This window comes from Peromyscus leucopus, chromosome 14, assembly GCF_004664715.2.
Source record: "Peromyscus leucopus breed LL Stock chromosome 14, UCI_PerLeu_2.1, whole genome shotgun sequence".
In the NCBI taxonomy this organism is placed as follows: domain Eukaryota; kingdom Metazoa; phylum Chordata; class Mammalia; order Rodentia; family Cricetidae; genus Peromyscus; species Peromyscus leucopus.
In genome coordinates, this window is record NC_051075.1 from 55,143,745 (window position 1) to 55,166,965 (window position 23,221).

At 49.4% G+C, this 23,221-nt stretch overlaps 2 protein-coding genes across 3 annotated transcripts in view; one reads left to right on the forward strand and one right to left on the reverse strand.

The window, feature by feature from the left end:
- Positions 1 to 12,156, reverse strand: part of Pomt2 (protein O-mannosyltransferase 2) — a 44,245-nt gene extending 32,089 nt beyond the window's left edge. The window contains 4 exon segments of the mRNA XM_028876137.2: positions 1,748 to 1,856; positions 3,805 to 3,927; positions 5,413 to 5,497; positions 11,677 to 12,156. Coding sequence (XP_028731970.1) covers positions 1,748 to 1,856; positions 3,805 to 3,927; positions 5,413 to 5,497; positions 11,677 to 12,134 — 775 coding nt within the window. The 5' untranslated portion in view covers positions 12,135 to 12,156.
- Gstz1 (glutathione S-transferase zeta 1) lies at positions 11,942 to 22,836 on the forward strand. Of its 2 annotated transcripts, none has more exons than XM_028876111.1 (9): positions 11,942 to 12,351; positions 15,388 to 15,439; positions 16,600 to 16,667; positions 17,313 to 17,393; positions 17,696 to 17,821; positions 19,774 to 19,852; positions 20,374 to 20,426; positions 21,385 to 21,434; positions 22,125 to 22,836. In XM_028876111.1, the coding sequence occupies exons 1-9, from the start codon at positions 12,133 to 12,135 to the stop codon at positions 22,249 to 22,251; spliced, it is 855 nt and encodes a 284-aa protein (XP_028731944.1). In that variant the 5' UTR covers positions 11,942 to 12,132; the 3' UTR covers positions 22,252 to 22,836. The 2 variants fall into 2 exon arrangements, with proteins under 2 accessions (XP_028731944.1, XP_028731953.1); XM_028876120.2 differs by lacking the exon at positions 11,942 to 12,351 and adding an exon at positions 14,653 to 15,143.
- The last annotated feature ends 385 nt before the right edge of the window (positions 22,837 to 23,221 follow it).

Here is a 23,221-nt window from a genome sequence, read left to right on the forward strand (position 1 = left end):
CCGATTTAAAAAATAAAAAAAGCTTAAGTTAGATCATATTCCTGCTTAAAGCCTCCAACGTCTTATCTCACTCAGGCTAAAAAACTCTCAGGACAGTCCCCAAACCCTGTATGGCCTCCACACCTATCTAAACTCACTGCACTCTCTCGGTGCCAATCTCCTGTTGTTACTCAACTCTATTAAGCACTGTATCAGGATTACTTCACAGACGGTCTCCCTGCCTTAATATTCTCCTCTCAGAACTCTGAAGACTGACCCTGTTTCACTCAGGCCTCTGCTAGACACTGCCTTCTTGGGGAGTTCTTTACTGCTTATCCTATCTCAAATAGTATCAATCCCCATTAATCTATCCCCACTCTGCTTCATGTCTAACCTGGCACTAACTGCTCCATTACAAGGCCAGTGAGATGGCTCAGCAGGATGGGGTGCTTGCCACCATACCTACTGACCTGAGTGTGGTCCCTGGGACCCACATGGTAGAAGGAAGGGATCAAGTCCCGTAGGCTGTCCTCTGACTCCCATCGGTATGCCATGGCAAGTGTGCATATGCCTCCCCCATCACACACAGAGTAAATGCTTTAAATGTTAGAAGAAAAGTACCATGCTTTATCACAGACTTAATAATGTACTGGCTTATTTGTCTGCCCGTTTACAGGGTATATTCCATAAGAACAGCATCTCATTAGTGTGTTTTCTATGGCCTTAAAAGGTGGCCGGGATAGGGGGCCTAGAAAACAAGTATCAAATGGAAAATGAAAAAAATGATTATAAATAACTAAAGGAAAATTACATACAAGGGAAAAGCCACTAGTTCACTACAGGGACTCCTTTAACTTTGTCATACATCCATCAAAACAGCAGCACATCTCTCTGAACAAGTCCCACAACACCTGCCTACACTGATCTGGACTTCTCTACATGTAAAGCACCACAAGGTCATGGATTTACTTTAAGAAGAATACAGCTGGCATCAGGACTAACTTCTACAGTTAGCCCTTGTTTATCCAGGTGAGATCCAGAGAAAACACCTAAGTTCTACTGTTATTTTCTGCTTCACTGCTATTTCTGGGCATCTGTTTTAGGCGCTTGGGAGATAGCTTATTGGAAAAACACTTGTCATGAAACATGAAGACTGGAGGTCGGATCCCCAGAACCCACATGAAAGCTGGGCAGGCATGGTGGCCACACGTAATCCCAGCACACAGGAGGGAGAATGGGAGCCAGGGAAAGGTGGTTAACAGGACTCATTGGAACTGGGGAGCTCTGGTTCTGCTTCAGTAAATAGAGAGCAACTGAGGAAGACAACTCTCAGCTTCATGCTTCAAACACAGACACCCACCCATGCAAATACACACACTCGTGAACATCACACACACACACACACACACACACACACACACACACACACCTCACAGATGTAATTATATACCTAAGTGTTACTAGTAACAGTATATTTTACCCAATCCTTAAATTATTAAGAATTGGGTTGGTCAGTGGTGGTGTATATCTTTAATCCCATCACTCAGGAGGCAGAGGCAGGCGGAACTCTGAGGGTTCTAGGCCAGCCTGGTCCACAGAATGAGTACCAGAACATCCACGGCAACATGGAGAAACCCTCTCTCAAACAAATAAACAAACAAACAAACAGAACTGGATGCACAGATGTGACACCTGAATGTATTGATTTCCAACCACCCACATGGTGTGACAGTCCATTTCCCAAAACACATAGGTCCAGACAACTTACCAAAGGTGAGAAGGGCAGCAGTGAGCAGTGCTGCTGGAAAGGACTTGGACAGATCCAGTACAGTGAGGTAGGCAAAGGGGATCAGCCAGGCACCCAGGAAAGCACAGAACTATGGAAGGAAGACAGAAGCTGTCAAATAACCAGCTCACCTGGTACATTAATGTCTAAGACGAGGACCCTGACAAAAGCATGGTCCATGATCTGAAATCACATGGGGTAGGCATGGGTAGCTGCCATTTATTTGTCAGCATTATTTACCAGGAGTGAGAAAACACAAGGTACAACGGAACCCACTATACGGGTTTTTAAAAAGGTGTAGGTGGGTAGGCCTACCAAAAAGAAAGGGGCGGGGGTGGGGGGTGGGGGGGTGGGGTGGGGGGAGTGTGAGCTACCTCTGGCAAGAGGGAGAGACAGCCAGGAGTGAGTAGAGCCTGTTTTTATAGGTCACCTTGCACATGAGCAGTATATGGGCTTACTTAGCTACGCCACAAATGCGCACAGATTACATAGGACGGAAGGCCCTGGAGTGACTACGCATTCTGCCTGACTGCTGACAGCGCCTGCGCAGTCATGTGACTCCAGAAGTGGCCAGGAATAATACCAGTAGTGTCATCTCGAAGAACCACATAAGGCAGTGGGTATGCCCCTCGGAACCTTGGCACATGTACTGACATGAAATCAGTGGGCATTTACAGAAGAAGCAGGGCTGCCCATCACAGCCCGTCTCCTATCTTAGCCTCCTATCATTTCACTAGGAAAGCCAGGGCTCCGACCTCACAGGCTCAGGCTGAGGAGTACGTGAGGGCAAGGCTTACTAACACAGAAAGTACTTCACCAACATTCGTGTCTAGCACAAAGCTATGGTATAAGTTGAAGCAGACTTCTTTGAAGCAGCTTAATATTTTTGAGACTTCTACTGATATTCTGGTAATATTTCCCCTGGTTCTGTGCTCTGAGGATATCAGAAATCACTCTTAATCTACAGGGTGCATTTTAATTGGGGGAAAATGACTACTTGACACTTTAAAAGCTGAAGAATTTGGGGGTTTGGTTCTTCTTTTTTTAAATAAACAGTCCTCTTCCATCTCCTTAGTCTGCCCATCAGTAGTAAACAGACAAGGCCAGGGTAATGGGAAACTCTTCCCTTTGGGCTATCACTTTTGTAAACAGAAGAGAATGGATGAAACTATTTGTCCTTCCCAATTTCCACAGCGAGTCCATGGTGTACTGTGTATGCTCTGTGGTGTTCAAGGGTCATTAGGAAGAAAAGAATTTCTCGACAGATCTGGGTGTGGTGGTGCACGCCTTTAATTCTAACACTTCAGTGGCAGAAGCAGGCAGATCTCTGTGAGTTCCAAGCCAGACTGGACTACATAATGAGTTCTAGGATAGCCAGGGCTGCATAGTGAGACCCTGTCTCAAGAAACAAAAAACAGAAAACAACAACAAAAAGAAACAAAAGTGTCACTGAAGAGTATGAACTGAGGGGCAGGGCATTCCCTGTTTAATATGGCATGCAGGACTGCACAGACCATCCAGTGACTAGTCCCAGGAAGCACACAGTCACCTCATCTAATTTGTGAAAGCAAAGGGCTTTCTGAGAACAACTCCAGGCTGGAGGCCAGCTTCCTCAGGTCTCATTAAGTTGCTCCCAGGGAGTTGAGGGTTTAGGCTCTGCCATGTTCCATTAAGCTGATGCTGGGAATCAGGGTGCAGAGGGACTGGAATGGGCATGCAGCCTCCCCGAGAGTGAGACTTCTAAGTGCCTGACTTCCTTTGGAGACAGTGTGAAGATTCCATAATGTGAAGGGAAGGCCGGCAGAGGCATGCAACCCAAGCATGGGCTGACAGGCTGTAGCGTTCATGGCTCCTAAGCAACCATGGTGCTATCTGTGGCCTCCCTTTCTTCCTTCCTTCCAGACTCACTTCCAGATTTCTACTTTAGGGGAGGGCTCAATCATATTCCTCTCCCACTCCCAGAAGTCCCTTCATCTCCACCTGCTGCTTCCACCTGTACCATTTCCAAGCATGTGTGGCCCAGGGATTGGGCAGTCTACATAGAGCAGGAAGCCTTACTCCTCTCATCCCATGTAGCTGTGGTGCTTGTAGCTGTCCCCAGGCTTCTCGAACAAAAAGGTACCGTCATATCCACTCAGGTAGCCGGCAAGACCGATCAGCATCTGAGGAGAGAGGCATGAACAAAAAGATGAAATGTTTAGAAAAAGATTCCTCTGTCCCGTTCTCTCCAGCTGCATGCACAGCCTTCAGTTTCCCTGGACAACAGGCCAGAGAAGTGCCAGTGTGGCCTTTTGTCTTGCAGCTGCTGCAGAGTCAAACATCCTTTGTCTAAAGAGCTTGTTGCTTGAAACAAAGCCTCTCTGTGCCACAGCTCAGTTCTTGGGACTAGTGCAGACCGGAAATGTAGGGAGGAAGACACTCCCTAATTTGAAGGGAGGGTCAGTGAGAGGCTCACACATGCAGCTTTATTTCTTTCATTTGCTGTGAAGTGAAACATGACAGCTCTCAGGAAGGAAGGTCCTGGGCATCCCCACTCCTGGGAGACTGGCCTTCCTCGGAAAGAGAAGAGGCTCCGGTCACAATGGAGAGAGAGGAAAGGGACCAAGGGGCTGCACAGGACCAGTAAGGGGCAGGAATGAGAAAGAGAATACAAAACAGAGGCATTTCCCCAGACAGGGAGGGGAGGAGGGAGGGAGGGCGACTGAGAGAGAGAGAGAGAGAGAGAGAGAGAGAGAGAGAGAGAGAGAGAGAGAGAGAGAGAGAGAGATTGAGATTCCCTTCTGCAACACAGAGCTCCAATAGTAACTGCTCTACCCAGCTGCGCTGAGCTTCCCAGGTCCAGGCACAACTGCTTGTCTCTGTTGTTAAAAGCAGACAGGAAGAGGTAAGGCTTTTCTCGGCTCAGAACTAACTCTACATCGAGCTACAAGGCCTACCTCTCTACACATCCTTTCCTGGAGGGGTTTTGTCCCCAACCCTAGCCTAGGAGCTCAGGCATCTTTGGTTCAACCTGACAGACCATTACCCTAGGATCTGAAGATCTGAGTCTACAGTTAGGAGGAGAGGATTTTTTGAATACTAAAACTAATCCATTTGTCTTCTCAGAGGAAGTTGTTTTTAAAAGAGTAAAACAAAATTTAATTGGTAGAATTTTTAACTGTAAAACGCTAGGGAACAGGTCAATATGTGTATTGGGAATCAAGAGAAGGAAAAAGTTTAATTTTTATAGATTAAGCTCCTCTAAGTTATATTTCCTTTATGTAGTATATTATACTTCTATAAAATTAATGAATTTAAAAGTAGTTGTAAATGTATCTACAAGGTTGTATAATCATCACTACTATGCTATTCTAGAACATTTCATCATCCTGAGAAGAAACCTCCTTATATCAGAACATTATTCTTTTATATGGGTGAACAATATTCTGCTGTAAGGATATACCACATTTGTTTATCCATCCATCAGTTGATGGATGCTCTTCTCCATTTCTAAGTCCAAAGAATCCCTAAAAACACCAAAGATTTTCTATCAAAGTACCTGGTCATGGAATTCTGAACTCTAAGAATTAAGTCCAAATCTAACACTTGGCTCCAGTTCTTAGATGCCATCTGTCCAGTAAAAGATGGTTAATTACCACACTGCTTACCTTTCCCAGAGGTGGGTGTACATCAAAGAAAAAGGTGCGGTTAATATAGTAACTTCCCATTTTTCCAAAATGAGTCTCATCCCAACTAAAGGAAAAACATAAAAATTGAATAAACCATAGTTAAAGTCACAATTAAAACCAAGGGTCATGAGTTTCAAGCATATAATATGCAGGCTGCCTTTAAAAAACCTTTTGACACAGTGGTTTGAGGAAAACCTTTCAAGCTGGCTATCAACCTAGATCTTGATAATGAGAAAAGTTAACAAATATTTACCTAGCAGTCACCATACATTTAAATTAAATATAGTCTTCTTCTGTATTTTGAGTTCCTGTCAATTTATTCTAAAGCAGCAGTGTTTCCTGTAACATGGAAAAGGTTTTGTAAAGGAGCTTCTTCCCAGCCTGGTAACTTCTCACTCTGATGCCAGTGGGTCTTTGAATGCACCTTGCTACACTGTCAGGCTACTGGTTCTAGAGCCTTTAAAGCAAGACTATCACAGAAGAGCCAGATGCTTGCTATCCACCAACCTGCTGAACTGTCCCAGCATTTTCTGTTAGTCTTAACAGAAAATGCTCCTGTCAGGCATCTGGTCACAGCACTGAAGAAATTAATTAATACATTGTTATGATCAGCACTCAGGAGGCTAAGACAAAAGGATGGGTAAACACTTTAAGGCCAGTCTGGTCTACACAGCAAGACCTTGTCTCAAAAAGCAAAGCAAAACCAAACAAATAAAAACCACTGAAAGCTCCTTGGGTAAGCTGTGTGCTCAAGGCAAAAAGTACATGCACCTTGTGCGCTGGCTCAGAACCCTAAATTCCTTGACGCCTCTCTCTCTGCCATTATCTTCAGCCGCTTTAAAGAGGAAGGTCACATGTCCCCAAGCAGACTGAAGACCGTACATATTCATCTTAGGATACTAGAGAACTCCAGAGAGGAATGGACCTAAACTCAGAGCTCTCCTGCATAAAGACCCCTATCCCTCCTGCCCAGATCCATGGGGGCCACATGGAGGGGGATACAGGGATTACCAAAGGCACTAAGGACTGCAGTGTGTACAGAGCTAAAAGACAAAGCACCTCTAAGTCCAGGGGCTCCCTGGACAGATGGAAGAACACTGGATGGAGAAGGAGTGGCCAAGTCAGTGACGAGGTAAGTGAGAAAAGTTTTCTACCTCTCTGGTCAGTATTCCCACAGCCCATGAAATGGCATGCTCTCTGGGTGGTACTGGATATATTAAGCTCATTAGTTCAAGGGGGAAAAGAGGTCAAGTTTAACTAATTAGGTCTGAGCCAAGTTTGCAGTAGTTAAAGTACCTTGCAGGTAGGAGTCACGGATTGTTGTTGGGTACCCACTGCTAAATGTACAGCTTGTATTGACCTCAAAAAATATCAAAGGAGATTATCTCATTCAAGGATTATTGTGTACAGAGAGGTAGCCCTGTTCCCTCCTAGTGGTCCAGGAGAAATAAATCCCTGAAAAGGAAAGAGAATGCAGCTTTAAAGGGCTAGGGAGATAGCAAAGAGTTTTGTGAACAGGAAAACCTGGGCATGGATTCCCAGCAACCGTGTAAAAATAGGTGTGGTAGAGTGCCCATTATCCTAGAACTGAGTAGGCTGGCCAGCTCCAAGTGCAGAGAGAGCCAGCCCCTCTCTAGAAAAGAAGGCGTAGACAAAGGAAGACTTTCAATATCAACTTCTATATGCACTGCACATACACACATGCACACACAGGTACACACACACACACAAAAACGCAAGTGCATAGCCCTCCCCCACATACATGCAGGTGCACAGCCGCCCCCCCCAGGCATACACATGCACACACACACAAACCCATAGGTGCACACGCACCCATTAAGGACTGCTAGAATACTATGAAATTAGTTACCGGCATAATAGTGCCACCTGCTGAACACAGGTACTAAAAGGCCAATTACTAACCTCTTATTGAAAGGCTGCCTTAGCCACAAAAGCCTCAGAGGGCTCTCTGGCCCTCCATTGGAATAGATTATCTTGGAGTTTATAACTAACAAAAGGAGGACTCAACAAGTGGGTGTAGTCAAGGAGACAGTCAACCTGGCCCAGGAGGCTGCTCAGTTCCACATAAAGCAGCAGGTGCCCCCTTTGGGAGAAATGACTTCCTATTCCACTCTGAAGCACAGCCACTAGTTCAGTGGGGCCCATGACTCACTGAGCTCCTTTACAGTGCCCATACCTGGTTCTCTGAGGGTTAGGCTAAGTAAAAAGCTGATGATACCCACTGGGCGGCAGCAGCCATCTTGCCCTAAAGACAACTGTGCTCAATAGTTTCATGTCAACTTGCCACATGCTAAAATCATCCAAGAGAAGGGAAAGTCAATTAAGAAAATGCCTCCATAAGATCAGGCTCTAGGCAAGCCTGTAGGATATTTCTTAACTAGTAATTGATCGGGGAGGGCCAAGCCCATTGTGGGTGGTGCCATCCCTGGGCTTGGTGGTCCTGGGTTCTATAAGAAAGCAGGCTGAACAAGCCATTGGAAGCAAGCCAGTAAGCAGCACCCCTCCATGGCCTCTGCATCAGCTCCTGCCTCCAGCTTCCTGCCCTGTTTGAGTTCCTGTCCTGACTTCCTTTGATGATGAACAGTGATATGGACGGGTAAGCCAAATAAACCCTCTCCTCCTCAAGTTAGTGTGGTCATGGTGTTTATCACAGCAATAGTAACCCTAACGAAGACAATAACTCTGGCTGGCTGACTACACAGTCAAAGTTGAAAGGTCTGACATACCACTTGGAAAATTATGTACTGAGAGACTCAAGACACTCTCCAGGGAGCTGGAAACTGTCGGCCTACTGACAGAGTAGTCCTGTTTACTCATGAAGATACCTATCATACAGGATGTAGTCTGATATGAATAGCTACACTCAAGCTCCTAATCAAGCCTACACCATCCAGCCCTGCCTGTATTGCACAGGGTGAGAAAACACATGTGGTATCATGAACTGATTGAGCACCAAGTTTTAAAGACCACAGGTCTCTGAAGCAGAAGCCACCACGGCATCCCAGGCTGTTGTGGAATATTTGTCTACTGTAAAGATGTGTCTCTGCCTACGGCATTTTCTGACTGGTTTAATAGTTAAATGGCCAATAGCTAGTCAGGAGAGAATAGGCAGGACTTCCGAGCAAAGAGAGAGAAATTGGGAGGAGGAATCTAGACATTTCACCAGCAGACTCAGAGCAAGTAGGATGTACCATACTAAGAGGTAACCGAGCCAAATGGCACAGTGTAGATTTTAAAAAAATGTGTTAGTTGAGTTATAAGAAAGAGCTGGTTGGGAAAAAGCCTGAGCTAAGGACAAGCTTTCATAATTCATAGTAAATCTCCAGGTCATTACTTGTGGGTTGGCAGTCCAAAGATAGTCCAACAAGAAAGCTTGCTGCACCAGGTTCCTGCCAAAAGCTGGCCTACTTGCTTTGAGGAGTAAGGAATCCTCCATTGGGCATTGACTGCCTGCTCCTAAGACACCGTGTCAAGAGTTCACTGCTGTCCTCATCAGTCCTTACTGCTGCTGTCACCCTCTCAAGTTACAGAAAGGCTGCAGCTCTGGCTCAGGGACTCTGGATAAACCACTGTGGTCCTTACAATTAATGGCATCTTACCAGTTTTCCAAACCATCTAGTCCGACGGTGCTACACCTTTTTGTCACATGGTCATCTAACAATGGGCCAACAGTCAAGGTGATAACAGACCACCCAAGCTCCCATCATCCACAAACAACTGATACTGTCAAGTATTGGACAGTTTCCTCAGAAGCCAACTTAAAAGGTTTGACTCGACCCCCATCACCTCCTCCTGGCCTACACACTTTAGACAACAGTCTGTATGTATTATGTACTCATCCCCACAAAACTTCATCTCCTCTTAACTATCAACTATCAGAAAAAAAGGAGTGGAGCTATAAAACGCTGCTTAGGAGAACTGGGGTTTCCGTGACCATGGTATGTCTTTCTTCTTAGAGACACTCTAGATTAGCAGGGTAAGGAAAGGTGACAATACTCAAATTTAATTCTAGTTTCATCTCCTGGATTGTCTAACTGGAGCTAAATGGCCTAGGACATAAACACAATGACACTTAGCTGAGTACAAGTCTCCCCACAATGCCTACCTGTGTCAGAGAGAAGACACAATAGGTCTCCGTGAGTTTTCTAACAATGCCTGTGGTAATAAGGTCTGGATATAAACAGGTTACAAGGCAAATAGAAACTGGTATTGGACACACTACCTCATGGGTAGAGTTATGGACAGAAACAACCTCAACACCTGAGGAAGAAAGACAGAGTTCTGGAGATGCACAGAGAATGGAAACATTAATTCTCTCTTTGTCCCCTAAGTCAAACCCCAAAGCCTGGCAACATTCAGATGGGCCACTTACGTTAAGTGGCAGCCTATGACAGTAACTCAACCTGTAGCTGGAAACAGAAAAACTCATGTGGATGGACTGGATGGACATGGACAGTCTTGAGCTGCTCTCATGTGGCTGATGACATCAGTACCAACTCCCCAAAAATCAGCTCCCTGGTATGTGTGCACAGATGGCACAATTTTCTGTTTATCTCACTCTATAGAGTGCATCATGTACTCTTCTCTAAAGTACTAGGGACCTTAGTTATGCCCATACCGTCACTGGGCTTCAACTACTCAATGATACTGCCTAATCCAATTAAATGATGATCCAAATCAAACTGAAACCAAATGCCCTGCATCTCTTTAGGTATTGTGTTAGTATATAAGGAATAGGCTACTGAATGTCTCTCCGTTAGACATGGGAGGTGCACCGTTTTAATGGAGTGTTGTAATTATTGGCAATGGTACCAAAGATCAGAATCAACCTAAACTGCTATGCACAGATCTTAATGGGTAGTTTATTGCCCTTAGACCACATTCATGCTGTCTGAAATAAGACTTCTCTTCCCTCATCGGGACTTAATCATAGGAGGCAGAATCCAGGACCCTGAAGGACATAGCTGAGGTGAATACCAAAGGCTGGCATCATCCTGCTGCTTGGAGTCTCATTGACAGTAGCCACAGTTAATTACTGTATGAGACAAACTGAACATATTTGGTCTCTGCCTCTGTCAGCTATGCTAATTGGAGTAGCTAACAGAGTTGTATATTAACATGAAACATCTTCAAGTCAAGGCAGTTTGTGACTGAGGGGTAATAAAGCTTGTTAGGAGAGGAAGTCCTCCCTCAGTGTCTTATATATCCACACGTGGGCCAAGAATGCACCTAGAATGCCCTGACTGCATTTTACCTGGGCCATTTCTTAGGGCTGTGCTTGCAACAAGCAAACCCAAGATGGATGGCAATGTCTCCCGCTAGAACAGGGTTACTTACTGCTTGTGATAAAACAGATTTCCCAAACTTGTCATTCCTTGGACCTTATGCAACCCACTGCAGGTGCAGTCATCTCTTCCGGCATGGCCCGTCATCCAGTGGGACTCGGCAGGGGGTGAGGGAACCTAACTCCAAGGATGCTGACACCTAGTCTGCTTCCTGCAATAGTCTTCTGAGTCTAACCCAGCGGTGACATTTCCCAGCAGCCATGAAACAGCAGTGTTTCGCAGCTAACTTATTAATTTCCAGGGAGAGTGGCCCCGAGAGTGTGTTTGCTTGGTTTCTTTTTGTTCAATAAGTTCCATTTGTGAAACCTTCTACACTAAGTTTCTCTTTGGTAAGACAGAGAAAATAGATCTTTTAGCTAAAGATCAAGTTACTCTACGATGGGCTTAGCCTCAGCTTTAACTCAGCCTCAAGCCAGCATCTGTATCATACAAAATAAAGCCTTCTAGAAATTAATTCTTTTCTCACAGGACCACACCAGACCTGTTGCGGGAAATCTGTGCAACCATCCCTTGATACCCAAATTGTCTTTATAGGATTAAAGACCCTCAATTGTTTTTTTTTTTTTCCTTTGAAAACCAGGCCTTGGGAAATTAAGTACTATGAATTTACTATTTTCTGAGGAAAGTTCAAAGCACCTCTGGGCGCCACCATTTGAAAGCCAAGGTAGCCTAGAAGACGTGAGAACCTCTTCTGCAAACCCTGAAGCGGCCCCTCGCCTCCATCCCACCTCCACCTCCCCCTCTACCCTCAGGGACTATCACAGACTTGTCACGCCTCCAGTGAGTCCCGCCCCCTTCGTGCCCTCAGGCCAATCAGAGGGAGGCATCCCTCCCTCTCAGTTGCCATGGTGCCCGCCAAGTCCCGTCCGCCCCTTACCAGATGTGCGCCGGCTGGTCCAGCCGGTGGAAGCGGGTGGCGAAGGACAGCAGCGTCACCACGGCCAGCGTGGCCCACCGGCCTGCCGCCTCCAAGTGCCGCGAGCTCCAAGCAGGCCGTTTGAGCCTCCGTGCTGCAACCTGGGGGACCGTGTCCCGGCCCACGGCCCTGACAGCCTGCGGCGCGCAGCGGCCCCTCCGGGGACGCAGCTCGGAACCCGCTAGGCCGCCGCCTATGGCAGGCGGCATCCTCCCCTTTCTGAGGATTACCCTCCGGACCGGAGGCGCGCTGGGTCTTGCCCGCAGCCCCGTCAAGGAGTCATAGGAGGGCGGCTCGAGGTGCCCTGGGATTTGTAGTTCCCTCCGCTTACCGCGGAGCGCCAGGCCCCGGGCTCTGGGCGGGGCGTGAATGGTAGTGGCCGCCCGGACCGCTAAGAAGCGGCCTGAGGAGTAGAGCATGGCGGGAGGCGGAGGGACGCTGAAGGACCCAGAGACCCGGGACGGCTCACGAACTACAACTCCCAGCAGCGCCGGGGGCGGAGGCGGGGCCCAGACGACGGCGGGGCCCCCATCTAGTCCGACCCTCGCTCCTTGGACCCCGCTAGGCCTCAGTCATCTTCCGGTCCCGAGAGCTGACTTTCTTGGCTGGCCGACGTGCGAGATGCAAGCCGGGAAGGTCTGTGCCGCGCCTCCGGGGTTCAGGGTCGCTGCTTAGAAACACGGAGAAGAGCGGCGCGGGGTGGGGGGTGGGGTGCGGAGAGCGCGCCTCGCCGCACGGCCCCACAACGACTCCCGGCATGCTGTGCGCCGGGCCGCTCGGCACCTGCGCGCTGGCCGCGGAGCGCCAAGGAGTCCTGATTGAGTCGGGCAGGCTGAGCTGCGTGGCGTCCTGAGTGGCGTCCTGTAAGGGCGCTTCCCTACTCCGTGTGTACAGACCTCATGTGGGACTTGCAAACGTTTGCAGTTCCGCGGTGCCCTGCATGCACCTCTCGGCCGGCCGGCCTGTTGGTGCAGGCATGCACCAAAGGCTGCATGTGACACTTTCCGTCGTTAACAATCGCTTGGGGGTGGCCTCCCAGCCCAGGTCTTTAATTTTGTCTTTGGTTTTCGTTGGTTTGGTTTTAAGAAACAAGGTCTTGTTAATGTAGTCCAACCTGACTTTGAACTCCCGACTCTTCTTGCCTTCCCCTTCCAAGTCGCGTCTGGCGCCTCCCTGGTTTAAATCGTACTTCTCTAGTCCTGTGTTTTTAAGCCATTGGTGGAATGGGGTTGAGAATATTTTATAGGAGACTCTGTTGAGTTTCATGCATAAAGTTTGAGGCCCGTTGTGCGGGAAGGTGATACATTAGATGCAACGGACATCAGGTTAATATTGTATAGCTTTTCAACATACAGATGTGATTTTCGGGATTTTAATCATGCAAGAAATGGTATAAAAACAGCTGGGGGGGGTGTAGCTCTGAAGTACACCTAGCATGGGCTGAATCTCCCACAACTGCAAAACTGCAAATAAATTTAAAATTGCCAGAGTAATCAAAATGCACATTTGAGTTGGAAACACAGTTTTCTTCCAGGTGCACTGATTAAATGGACATTCTGCTAGATAGTAAAATGTAACTGTGCAAATGCAAACATCACCGGATGTTTTGCAGTTGGTGCTTAGCTGTTATTTTTCTTCCTGTGATTTCCTTATCTGTGGTCAACCTTGGTGCACCTGGAAATTTTCAGAGCCAAAGTTTTGAATGGCAAGCCTTTCTGAGTGGTGTGGTGAAATCTCACGCAGCAGAGGGCAGTGAATTGCCCCTCTGTCCAGTATATCCATGCTATGTACACTACCCTCCTATTAGCCACTTAATAGATGCTTTAGTGGTTAGGCTGCCCAGATAATACAGTGCTTGTGTGAGTAACCCTTGTGTTACATACTGTTGGCCTCAAGGCTCAAGTAGTGATCTCAGCAATCTTATAGTTAGTCATAGTAAATTATTAAAACTACTCTATATCATTACTATTGGTAATCTCTTATTGTGTCTAATTTATGTATGTGATGGTTGGTGTCAGTTTGAAAGGATCTAGGCCCACATAGGAGACCAGCCTCCAGACACACTTTTGAGAGAGTTTCTAAAGGAGGCTAACCGCCGGCCCTATCTGTAAAGGATTATCTTTATCAGATTAATTGACGTGGGAGGGTGACACACTGGGTTGGGTCTGGGCCCAGACAAAGGGGGAAGTTAGCTGAGCAGCAATACACATTCACTCTTCTGTTTTTCTGCTATGGGTATGGTAGTACCAGCTCTTTCAGGCTACTGTCTTGATTGACCCTCCCCGTCCCGTCCCCCCATGATGGACTGTATCTTGAATTATAAGCCAAAATAAACCATTTTTCTTTGGGCTACCTTTGTCGGGGTATTTTATCATAGCAACAGGAAAAGAAACTAAGGTGATTTATAAGAAAAAAAATACTAGTTATGGGGTGTGGGTAGTACATGGTTTCCGGCATCCACGGGAGGTCTTTGAAGCCATAACCTGAAGTTTAAGACTATGGTGTGTAGTTACCACTAGATAAGAACGGAAATTACCTAAGATATTTGGTTTCCTCCTTAAGGGCCATAGGGAGAGTAGTAGCGGTTACACAACTCTGGTCACCCTTGGTACAGTCGGTGTATAACACACATTACACAAGCATTCTTCAGCGATTCTGATGATGTTCGCCACTCTGTCATGGTCAGTGTCTCACAGTAACCCTGATAACCAGCCCACGATCACCAAGCTGGAGCTAAATGCCACTGGCCCAAACTCACAATTTAAAGTGCAGTTTCTAAACCAAATACATATATATCACGTTCTCATCCTTGTAAGGTCGAAAAGTTGTTAAGTAGAACACTCATAAGGGAGGGGCCTTTGGTGCTGTGAAAGCAGACGGGGCCCTTGTGAGACTCTAGCTCGCAGCCTCGCCTTTGGACAGATGGGTTCATCTGCCATCTATTCTTAGAGGCCATCTGAGAATGGAGCTTCAAGGTGACAGACAGCAGAGCATCAATAAGTAAGAAGCCTGGTCTCTACCAGGGGCGAAAGGGACTTCTGTCATCATTTTAGGGTGGCCCTTTGTTTTATAAACAGAGGAGCTGAACAGAGAAAGCGGGGATTTGTCCCAGTCACACACCGCTGCTTCCTGGCCCGGGTCTGGACTCTGAGTCTGTCCACTTTGAGCTCATTTCACCATAGACCGTCTTGCCTCAGAGCCAGGCTACACTGTATGCCTGATTGCCAAACCTGCCCCAACCAAGAACAAAAGAAACCTCCCACAAGATGAAGAGATACGTTTTCTGACCAGAGTCCAGGATCCTCTGGGCCTGTTCAGCCTGCTCTCCCATTGGCTCCTGGGACCCACCCCTTTGGGTTCCTCCCCTTGCCTCACAGCTCTCTGAGAGAAGACGTTCCTTGGGAGACTCCAGCACTATGACTGACAAGGTAAGGAAGGCTAGCACTTGAAAGCTGCTTCCTCTGGAGCCACACTTGTACCTCAGGAACTCACAGTATAACTAGGACCCAAGACAAGCCTGAGTGGTGCATGCCCCAGGAAGGAGTCCCAGTGCAAGAAACTGATGCCTAGAGCCTCTTGCCTGGGGGCTGGTGCCTGCTTCCAGCAGGGCCCTACGGCCGGCCGGAAACCCAAGCTTAAGTTAATGTCCACCCTCATCCTCTCTCTCCTCAGCCAGTCCTCTACTCCTATTTCCGAAGCTCCTGTTCATGGAGAGTTCGAATCGGTAAGAGCTCAGCTTCTGGAGGGGTGGGATAGGGGGTGGGACGGGACAGAAGACTTCATGCCCCTCCACCACCTCCCAGCAGCCAGCATCCCTGTTCTGGAGCCTCTGTCTCTGAATGGCACTTCCACCCAGAAAGTCCAACAAGGAGACTGTGGCAGTGGGAGGAAGGGGGTGGCTCATCCCCTCAGGAGTGCTGCTTCCGCCACACTGCGCTCCAAAGCCCCTTAGCAACCGTGCCCAGAGTAGGTTCACAAGATCCAGAGGTCCCTGGGAACTGGCAGGGCGGCAGCTGGCCTCGCTCTGTTTTTATTTGATCTGGCTAATCAAACAGAACTGTTTGGAGCTGGCCACAGGCTTGGGGAGAGCCGGAACTAGAGCCTTCTGCTTCAGGCCGGGGCTGACCCTTCCCTCCTCCAGTGAGCACAGCTGTTGGCAAAGGTCACCGTCACAGCACTGCGTACCAGAGGGCTCTGTGCCCGGGGTTTCTGTGCGCGTGACTCCCTTTCCACCTGCGTGATCATAGGAGGGAGGGACTCTTAGTGTCCCCATTGTACAGACGAGACAACTGAGGCACAGAAGGTTAAGCAATTTGCCCTCAATCGTGCTGCTAAGAGGAAAACATGCAGTTTGAACCATGCAGTCTGGCTCAAGTCCATGTCCATTTGCTTGGACTTGGCACCAGCAATTGGACAAAGAACCTTGGCCATGCTGAGCTCATATCCTATCCTTTTAGTAAGCTCAGCCCCTAGCCAAATCCCACTCTTGCCACTACTGCACAGTGCTGCCTGTCACACTGGGGAAACTGAGGCAGAGAAACTCATTATTTCTGAGGCCATACACCTAACAATTGAATGTGGTAGGGCTCGCACCCAAGCAGCTGATCTCCAGTCTTGCCCTACCTGCTGAGCCTTCACTGGTGGCTCTCACCTGTCCACAGTCCTTTCCTGGACCCCAGAGGCTCTACCTTGACTGAGCCGGAAGCCACAGCAGCCTTTGTAAAGCATACACGCTTTGGCCTCCCTGCCTCTCTCGGCCTAAATTACCTTCATTCCAACGTAGAGCTGACCAGCAGGGAGGAGGCCCTTGGCATTGCCCTGGGAGGGCTGTCTTTGAGAGTCTAGCCAGAAGGCATCCCCTAACTCCGCTCTGGTCTCTCCCAGCTCTGGCACTGAAAGGCATCGACTACGAGACGGTGCCCATCAACCTCGTAAAGGATGGGGGCCAGCAGGTAAGGAAGCTGCCCCGGACCCACAGTATGAGAATTGGACCTAGAAGAGGTACCAGATGGAGCACTGGCGGTGCCCTGGAGGGAAGCCAGCGTTTCCTGGTTCCTGTGACTGGGGAGGCTGCTGCTGGCTCTCCTGGGCGGCAATGGGAGCCTTGGGACTAGGATCAGTGCCTGACTTTATGAGGGCAGGTAGTAATGGGACCTGGCCCTATACTAGATAGACCCTCTCAATGGATGACTGAGGTAGGAGCTGACTTGGTAGCCACATTGACGGGTACAGGAAGAAGCTGGGCGGTGGTGGCACATACCTTTAATCCCAGCACTTGGGAGGCCGAGGCATTTGGATCTCTGAGTTCCGGGACAGCCAGGGTTACACAGAGAAACCCTGTCTCAAAAAAGAAATGGGGTGAGGAGCTGGTTTAGCAGGTAAAACCATAAAGCCAGACCACTGGGGTGAAACTTGTACATTAGGGGTCTAGGATACTGCATGGATCCCCAGAGATTAGCCTGGCCTTAGGAACCAAGTCCTTCTCCGAGGACGGGAAATAGGGATTGGTGGTAGGCCTACCGTTTTCCTACTTGCTTGGTTCTGCTTTAGACAACTCAAGCTAGGACACCTAGTCCACCATGGCCTTGTCTCCACAGTTCTCTGAGGATTTTCAGACCCTGAATCCCATGAAGCAAGTGCCAGCCCTGAAGATTGATGGAATCGTCATTGGCCAGTCAGTGAGTAGAGGGCTTGGGAGTGGCCGAGTTCTGAATGAGAGGACCTGGCAGCTCTTCCTAACCCATAGGTGGCTAGACACCGAGCATAATAGGTACTCACTGAGTATACAGCAGAGGGAGGAGAGAGGAGGCCGGATAGTGGAGAACCACGTTCAAAGTCCCCAACGGACCTTTACAGTGCTTCAGTTGAGGAGGGCGGAGGGGTAGTGGTGGTACCATGGGGAAGAGGTAGTTTGCTGGCCTCTGCCCTCTGGTCCAGGGATCCCAAGCCCTCTCCCTGCCTCAATGTTCCCTCTGGACAGCTGGCCATCATGGAGTACCTGGAAGAGACGCGGCCCACCCCACGTCTCCTGCCTCAGGACCCACAGAAAAAAGCCATTGTGCGCATGATCTCCGACCTCATCGCTAGTGGCATCCAGCCCCTTCAGGTTGGCACGCTTACATTTGCACTCTTGTACGCCTCTCGCTCATCCTTCACACTCACTGTGAGGAGGGTCGGGGGGGAGCTTGTGGGTGGGGGAAGGGGGAGAGCAAAGAAAAGCTCTCGGGGGAGGGGGGGCCTTGGCCTAGCCCACATGGCAGAAGCGGGGAGGAATCCAGAAGTATGGGCTCCAAGTCTGCTCCTAGGCCTAGGAGCACAGACATGTTTGAGGCAGGGAAAGAGGCAGGGTAGCCTAGGTACAGCCTCCAGCTCCATCCTGGGCAGCTCCTGCCCATCTTCCCTGTGCCTTGCTTTACCACATTTTCTTAATGCGCTTCATAGATAATGGAGTTTTAGGTGTTTATTTAGTTCGTCACAAGTTAAAGGGTTATGGCAGCCCTTCACTGAGCAGGTCTATTGGTGTCATTTTTCTTTTTCCTTCTTTTTTTTTTTTTCTGAAGCTGAGGACTGAACCCAGGGCCTTATGCTTGCTAGGCACATGCTCTACCACTGAGCTAAATCCCCAACCCCATTTTTTTTTTTTTTTTTAATTTTTCGAGACAGGGTTTCTCTGTGTAGTTTTGGTGCCTTTCCTGGAACTCACTTCGTAGACCAGGCTGGCCTCGAACTCACAGAGATCCGCCTGGCTCTGCCTCCTGAGTGCTGGGATTAAAGGCGTGCGCCACCACCGCCCAGCTAGTAATACATTATTTTAAAATTAAGATACATATATTTTCAGACATAGTGACTCTATACACTCAGTAGGTCAGCATAGTGTAAACAGAACTTTTCATAACCACTGAGAAACTAAGAAACTGCACATGAATTGCTTCGTTGCCATATCTTCTGTTTTCCCTAGTCTGGACCTAGACCCCTAACTAACTCCACAGTATGCTAATATTGGGATTCTTACAAGGATTTTGTTTTGTTTTTAAAATAAGCTTTCACCTGTGAAGTAGAAAGGCAAGTATTAAAACCATGTATCTGGGGCAGTGGTGTCGCACGCCTTTGATCCCAGCACTCGGGAGGCAGAGACAGGAAGATCTCTATGAGTTTGAGCCCAGCCTGGTCTACAGAGTAAGTTCCAGGAAAGGCAGAAAGCTACACAGAGAAACCCTGTCTCGAAAAACCAAAAACAAACAAACAAACAATAACAACAACAACAACAAAAATGTATCTGTGCCAACTTCTGCTTTGTAAGGTGATGGCTCTAAAAAGTGACTGCAGGGTGACACAGCTAAGTAGTCTCAGAGCAAGGACCAAGCTCAGACTCTTGTGCGCCTGTGCCACGACTCCCGTGACATCTTGCTGGTTTTTTTTTTTTTGTTGTTGTTGTTATTTGTTTTGGTTTTTTGAGACACGGTTTCTCTGCATAGCTTTGTGCCTTTCCTGGAACTCACTTGGCAGCCCAGGCTGGCCATGAACTCATGGAGATCCGCCTGGCTCTGCCTCCCAAGTGCTGGGATCAAAGGCGTGCGCCACCACCGCCCGGCTACATCTTGCTGTTTTTAACAGTGGGATTGCACCTTAGTCACAGGCACCAGAAGCCAGTCCCAGCACACTACACACCTGCCTCACCCCAGTCCTCAGTGGTCCCCCAGTATCACACAGCCCCTTTTCAAGAGACCAAGTAGGGAGAGTGTTGGGTATGAGAGAACTAGGCCTTGGCTTGTGGCTGCATCTGTCAATCATGCCAGCATCCCGTGTCCCTCTTCTTGCTGCCCAAATCACATGGCTTTCAGGATACTGGGGACAACTGGGGCAGCCCAAGAAGGTGGCTGCTTCCAACTTGAGAGACCTGATGGAGGGGAGGTCCTGTGTAGCCCAGAGGCAAGGGGGACAGGTCAACAGCGGGAGCAGCTGGACACTGAGCTTCCATGCAGAGGCCTGACAGAGGGACAGACCCAAGCTGGCTCCTAGAGCAATCCGATTTCTTTTTTTTTCCCTTGAGCTGTGCAGAACCTGTCTGTCCTGAAGCAAGTGGGGCAGGAGAAGCAGTTGCCTTGGGCCCAGAAGGTTATCACTTCCGGCTTTAATGGTGAGTCCTTACGCTTACCAGCTGTCCAGAGTGACTTCTCAGAGAAGTGATCCTCACACACATACGTGGCTGTGGGCATCTGAACCAGCTTCCCAGGCTGCTTTGAGCCTGACGGTGGGATGGATGAGAGGACTGTGGACAGGAAGGTGGTGGGCGGGGCAGGTGCTCAAGGATGGCTTTAAGCACCAGAACTCTGTGAACCCCAGACCTGGGGGCCTGTGGTCCCACGGAGTTTGTTGATGGCCCAACCTCTATCTCACTGAGCACCCCAGTCAAGAGTGCCTCCTGCCCTCAGAATGCTAGGCTGCCTGTGAGAGCTGTTGTCTTGGTCAGCTGCAAGTCTTGTCTGCTCTGAGATAGACAGAGAAGCCATGGGAAACATTACTCTTAGTCCTGGGTTTCCTACACCAGACTCTGCCCCAGGCCCCAGCCGGTCACTGAAATATCCACCTATTTCATAGCCATGGAGGCCACGCCCTGGAGAGGCTGATGTAAATATTGTCCATGTGGCTTCCCCACAGCTCTGGAGCAGATTCTGCAGAGCACGGCCGGGAAGTACTGTGTGGGAGATGAGGTAAGTGTCCCCAGACCTGCCCACTGTGACCTTCGTGCTGACCTCAGGCTGTCATTCTCCCACTGAGACCCTGTCATCTCCTTATCCTAAGGCGATGCCTGCTGGGGGACCTGGGACCAGCCAGCCTCTTGATGCAAACCTCTGCCCTGGGCAGTCAGTTTGTGGAAACACCTCAGCTCACCCCTACACTGCCTCAAGAGCAGTGCTTCTTCTCAATATGAGGGTAGTGTCCCTTTGCGGGGGCGTCACACAACCTTTTCACAGTGGTCCCATGTCACACATCCTGCATATCAGATATTTACATTATGATTCAGAACAGTAGCACAGTCACAGTGATGATGTAGCAGTGAAATAATGTTACGGTTGGGGGTCACCGCAGCATGAGGAACTGTATTAAAGGGTGCAGCACTGGGAAGGTCGAGATCCGCTGCTCTCGATGTAGTGTGAGGCGTCTAGGCCAGAAGAGCACCCTTCCGAGGCGGTGAAGTGGTCTGGGCAGCAGCTGAAGGGTTAGACCAAATGTCATCTCCCTCCCTTCACAACCTGGAGATTGTAGGATTAAGGAGCCCTTGACGCATGCAGACTAAGGCATTGGGCCTGTGGTGCTCTGGTTCCCCGGTTCCTTCTCTGCTGTGAGTCCCACTAAGTCCCTAGTGATGGTGGCACTTCAACAAGCAAATTGGCCACCGCCAGCCAGCGCAGTCAGGCCTTCTCTGGCCACCACAGGGCTGGTTGTCAGGGAAACCAGAGCACGGCGTGGCAGAAGTGCTGCAGCTTGGGGGGGGGCAGTTCCAGAGGAGACAGTGAGGGGGGTGATAGGGATGGTGGGAAAAGCAGAAGCAGACAGGAAGTTGGGTTGGCAGCCCTGGTACCGTCAGCAGCGGACGCAGCTAGCCTTGCCCGTGAGTCTGGGGTGGTTATCCTTGCGCAAACTCAAACTCCCCTGGCCTTCTTTTAGGTGACCATGGCTGATGTGTGCCTGGCGCCCCAGGTGGCAAATGCTGAAAGGTAAGCGACAGCTCTGTCACCTCCCTTCACGTTCCCCTCCAGCCAGGGCCTCCACATCTACTACTGAGATAACGTCCCATGTCAACCCTTTTGAGCTGCCAAGGACTCACTGCACCAAGGCCACACCAACTGCCCTCCCTGGCTTAGCACAGACATGGCAGAAATCATCAAATCATTAAAATGTCCCTACCGTGCCCACTGTGGCCCGGGTGGTCCTGTATAGACAGCCCTCGCTCCTAAGAGGAAGTGACTTGTCTAAGGGAATCGCGCCCAAGAGTACCCGCTTGCTCTACCCGAATGTGGAGTGTCTGCTTAGACGTGAGCTTTTCCAGTTCCCTCCACCGGCCCGCTGGCAGCCCTTGTGCCTGCCTGTCATTTGGGATAGGGACGTGCAGGGTGCATTCCCGCCCCTAAGAAGCTAGTAACGTGGGTGATGGGGCAGTCTGCACAAATGCCTGACGCTGGAATTCACGAGCAGTCATTGCTTAGAGAAGAGCAGAAGGTGAATGATTGCCAGAGGATGCCAGACCTACCCAGAGCTTCCCAGGGAATGAGGTGCCCCATGTGGCAGGGCTGCTTTCCGGCCATGCACCACAACCCCTGGACCTCGCCCTGCCCTGCCCCTGCTCTGCCCACTGCCCACGGCAGTGTCCCTGACAACCTTGGCTTACAAGTGCTTCTCTGCCACAGGTTCAAGGTGGACCTCAGCCCCTACCCTACCATCAGTCACATCAACAAGGCCCTGCTGGCCTTAGAGGCTTTCCAGGTGTCTCACCCCTGTCGACAGCCAGATACACCTGCTGAGCTGAGGACCTAGCTCCCTCACCATGCCCATCGGTACAGGGAGGAGAATGGGGCCCCGATGCTGGGTGAGCCCAACAGGCTCAGCAGTGAGTGAGTTGTAGAAGAGGACTTGAACTTGACCTCTTCCCTCAGGAAGCAGCAGAAGCTCTTTGAGGTCCCCATCCAGTATTAGAGTTTTCTCTAGAGAATTGAAATTAGTAGACTCTGTCTCCCCTTCAACTTGACCCTGCCTTAATCCTCTCATCTGTCGTATGTTAGGAGTGGGCATGGGCAGAGACAGGACCAGCTGTAATGGCTAATGCTGTCAACTTGAAAAAACGCCTAGAGTCACCTGGGAGAATGTCTGTGGGGGTTAGATTGGTAATGCTGAGGTAGGAAGACTCGCCCATCATGGATGGTAGAGGACCCCCTAGGCGGAGGATCCTGGAGCCTGGGAGAGGAGAGGAGAGGGAGCTGAGCACTGGTGTGTACGCATTCGCCGCTGTCTTCTCCTGACTGTGGATGCAGTATGATCAGCGGCTCCCACCGATGCCTTGACTTCCCCGCCGTTATAGACTGTAACCTGAAACCGTGAGCTAAAATAAACCTTTTTCCTTTACGTTGCCTTTGTCAGGGTATTTTACCACAGCAACAGAGACGAAACCAAGACCCCTGCCATCTGTCATGGGGCAGCCATGAAGATGACACAAAGATGCTGGTTAAAAATGCCTGGCAGGTTTACCAAAGAGCCGTAGGGAAGCCTGAACTCCTCTTCATCTCCTCTTATTGAACTTGACTCCAGAAAACATGTACACTGAGTTTAGTCATTAGTTGAAGGCAGGCCTCCAACTTGTTTCCGGTAGGACTGAGCTGGGTCCCAGACGATGAACTTCCCCGCTAGCTGGAAACCATGTCTGGACTCAGCAGTTAGTGAGTCCTGTTAGCCGGGCAGGAAGTATAGGCAGGGCCAGCAGACTAGGAGAATGCTGGGAAGAGGAAGGGAG

Excerpts from the sequence above, each read along its gene's own strand:
- Gstz1 (XM_028876111.1), top strand. The coding sequence starts at position 12,133 with ATGGCGGGAGGCGGAGGGACGCTGAAGGACCCAGAGACCCGGGACGGC. Across the intron at positions 17,822-19,773 it reads GTGGCATCCAGCCCCTTCAG|AACCTGTCTGTCCTGAAGCA; the intron begins GTTGGCACGCTT and ends TGAGCTGTGCAG. Across the intron at positions 21,435-22,124 it reads CAGGTGGCAAATGCTGAAAG|GTTCAAGGTGGACCTCAGCC; the intron begins GTAAGCGACAGC and ends TCTCTGCCACAG.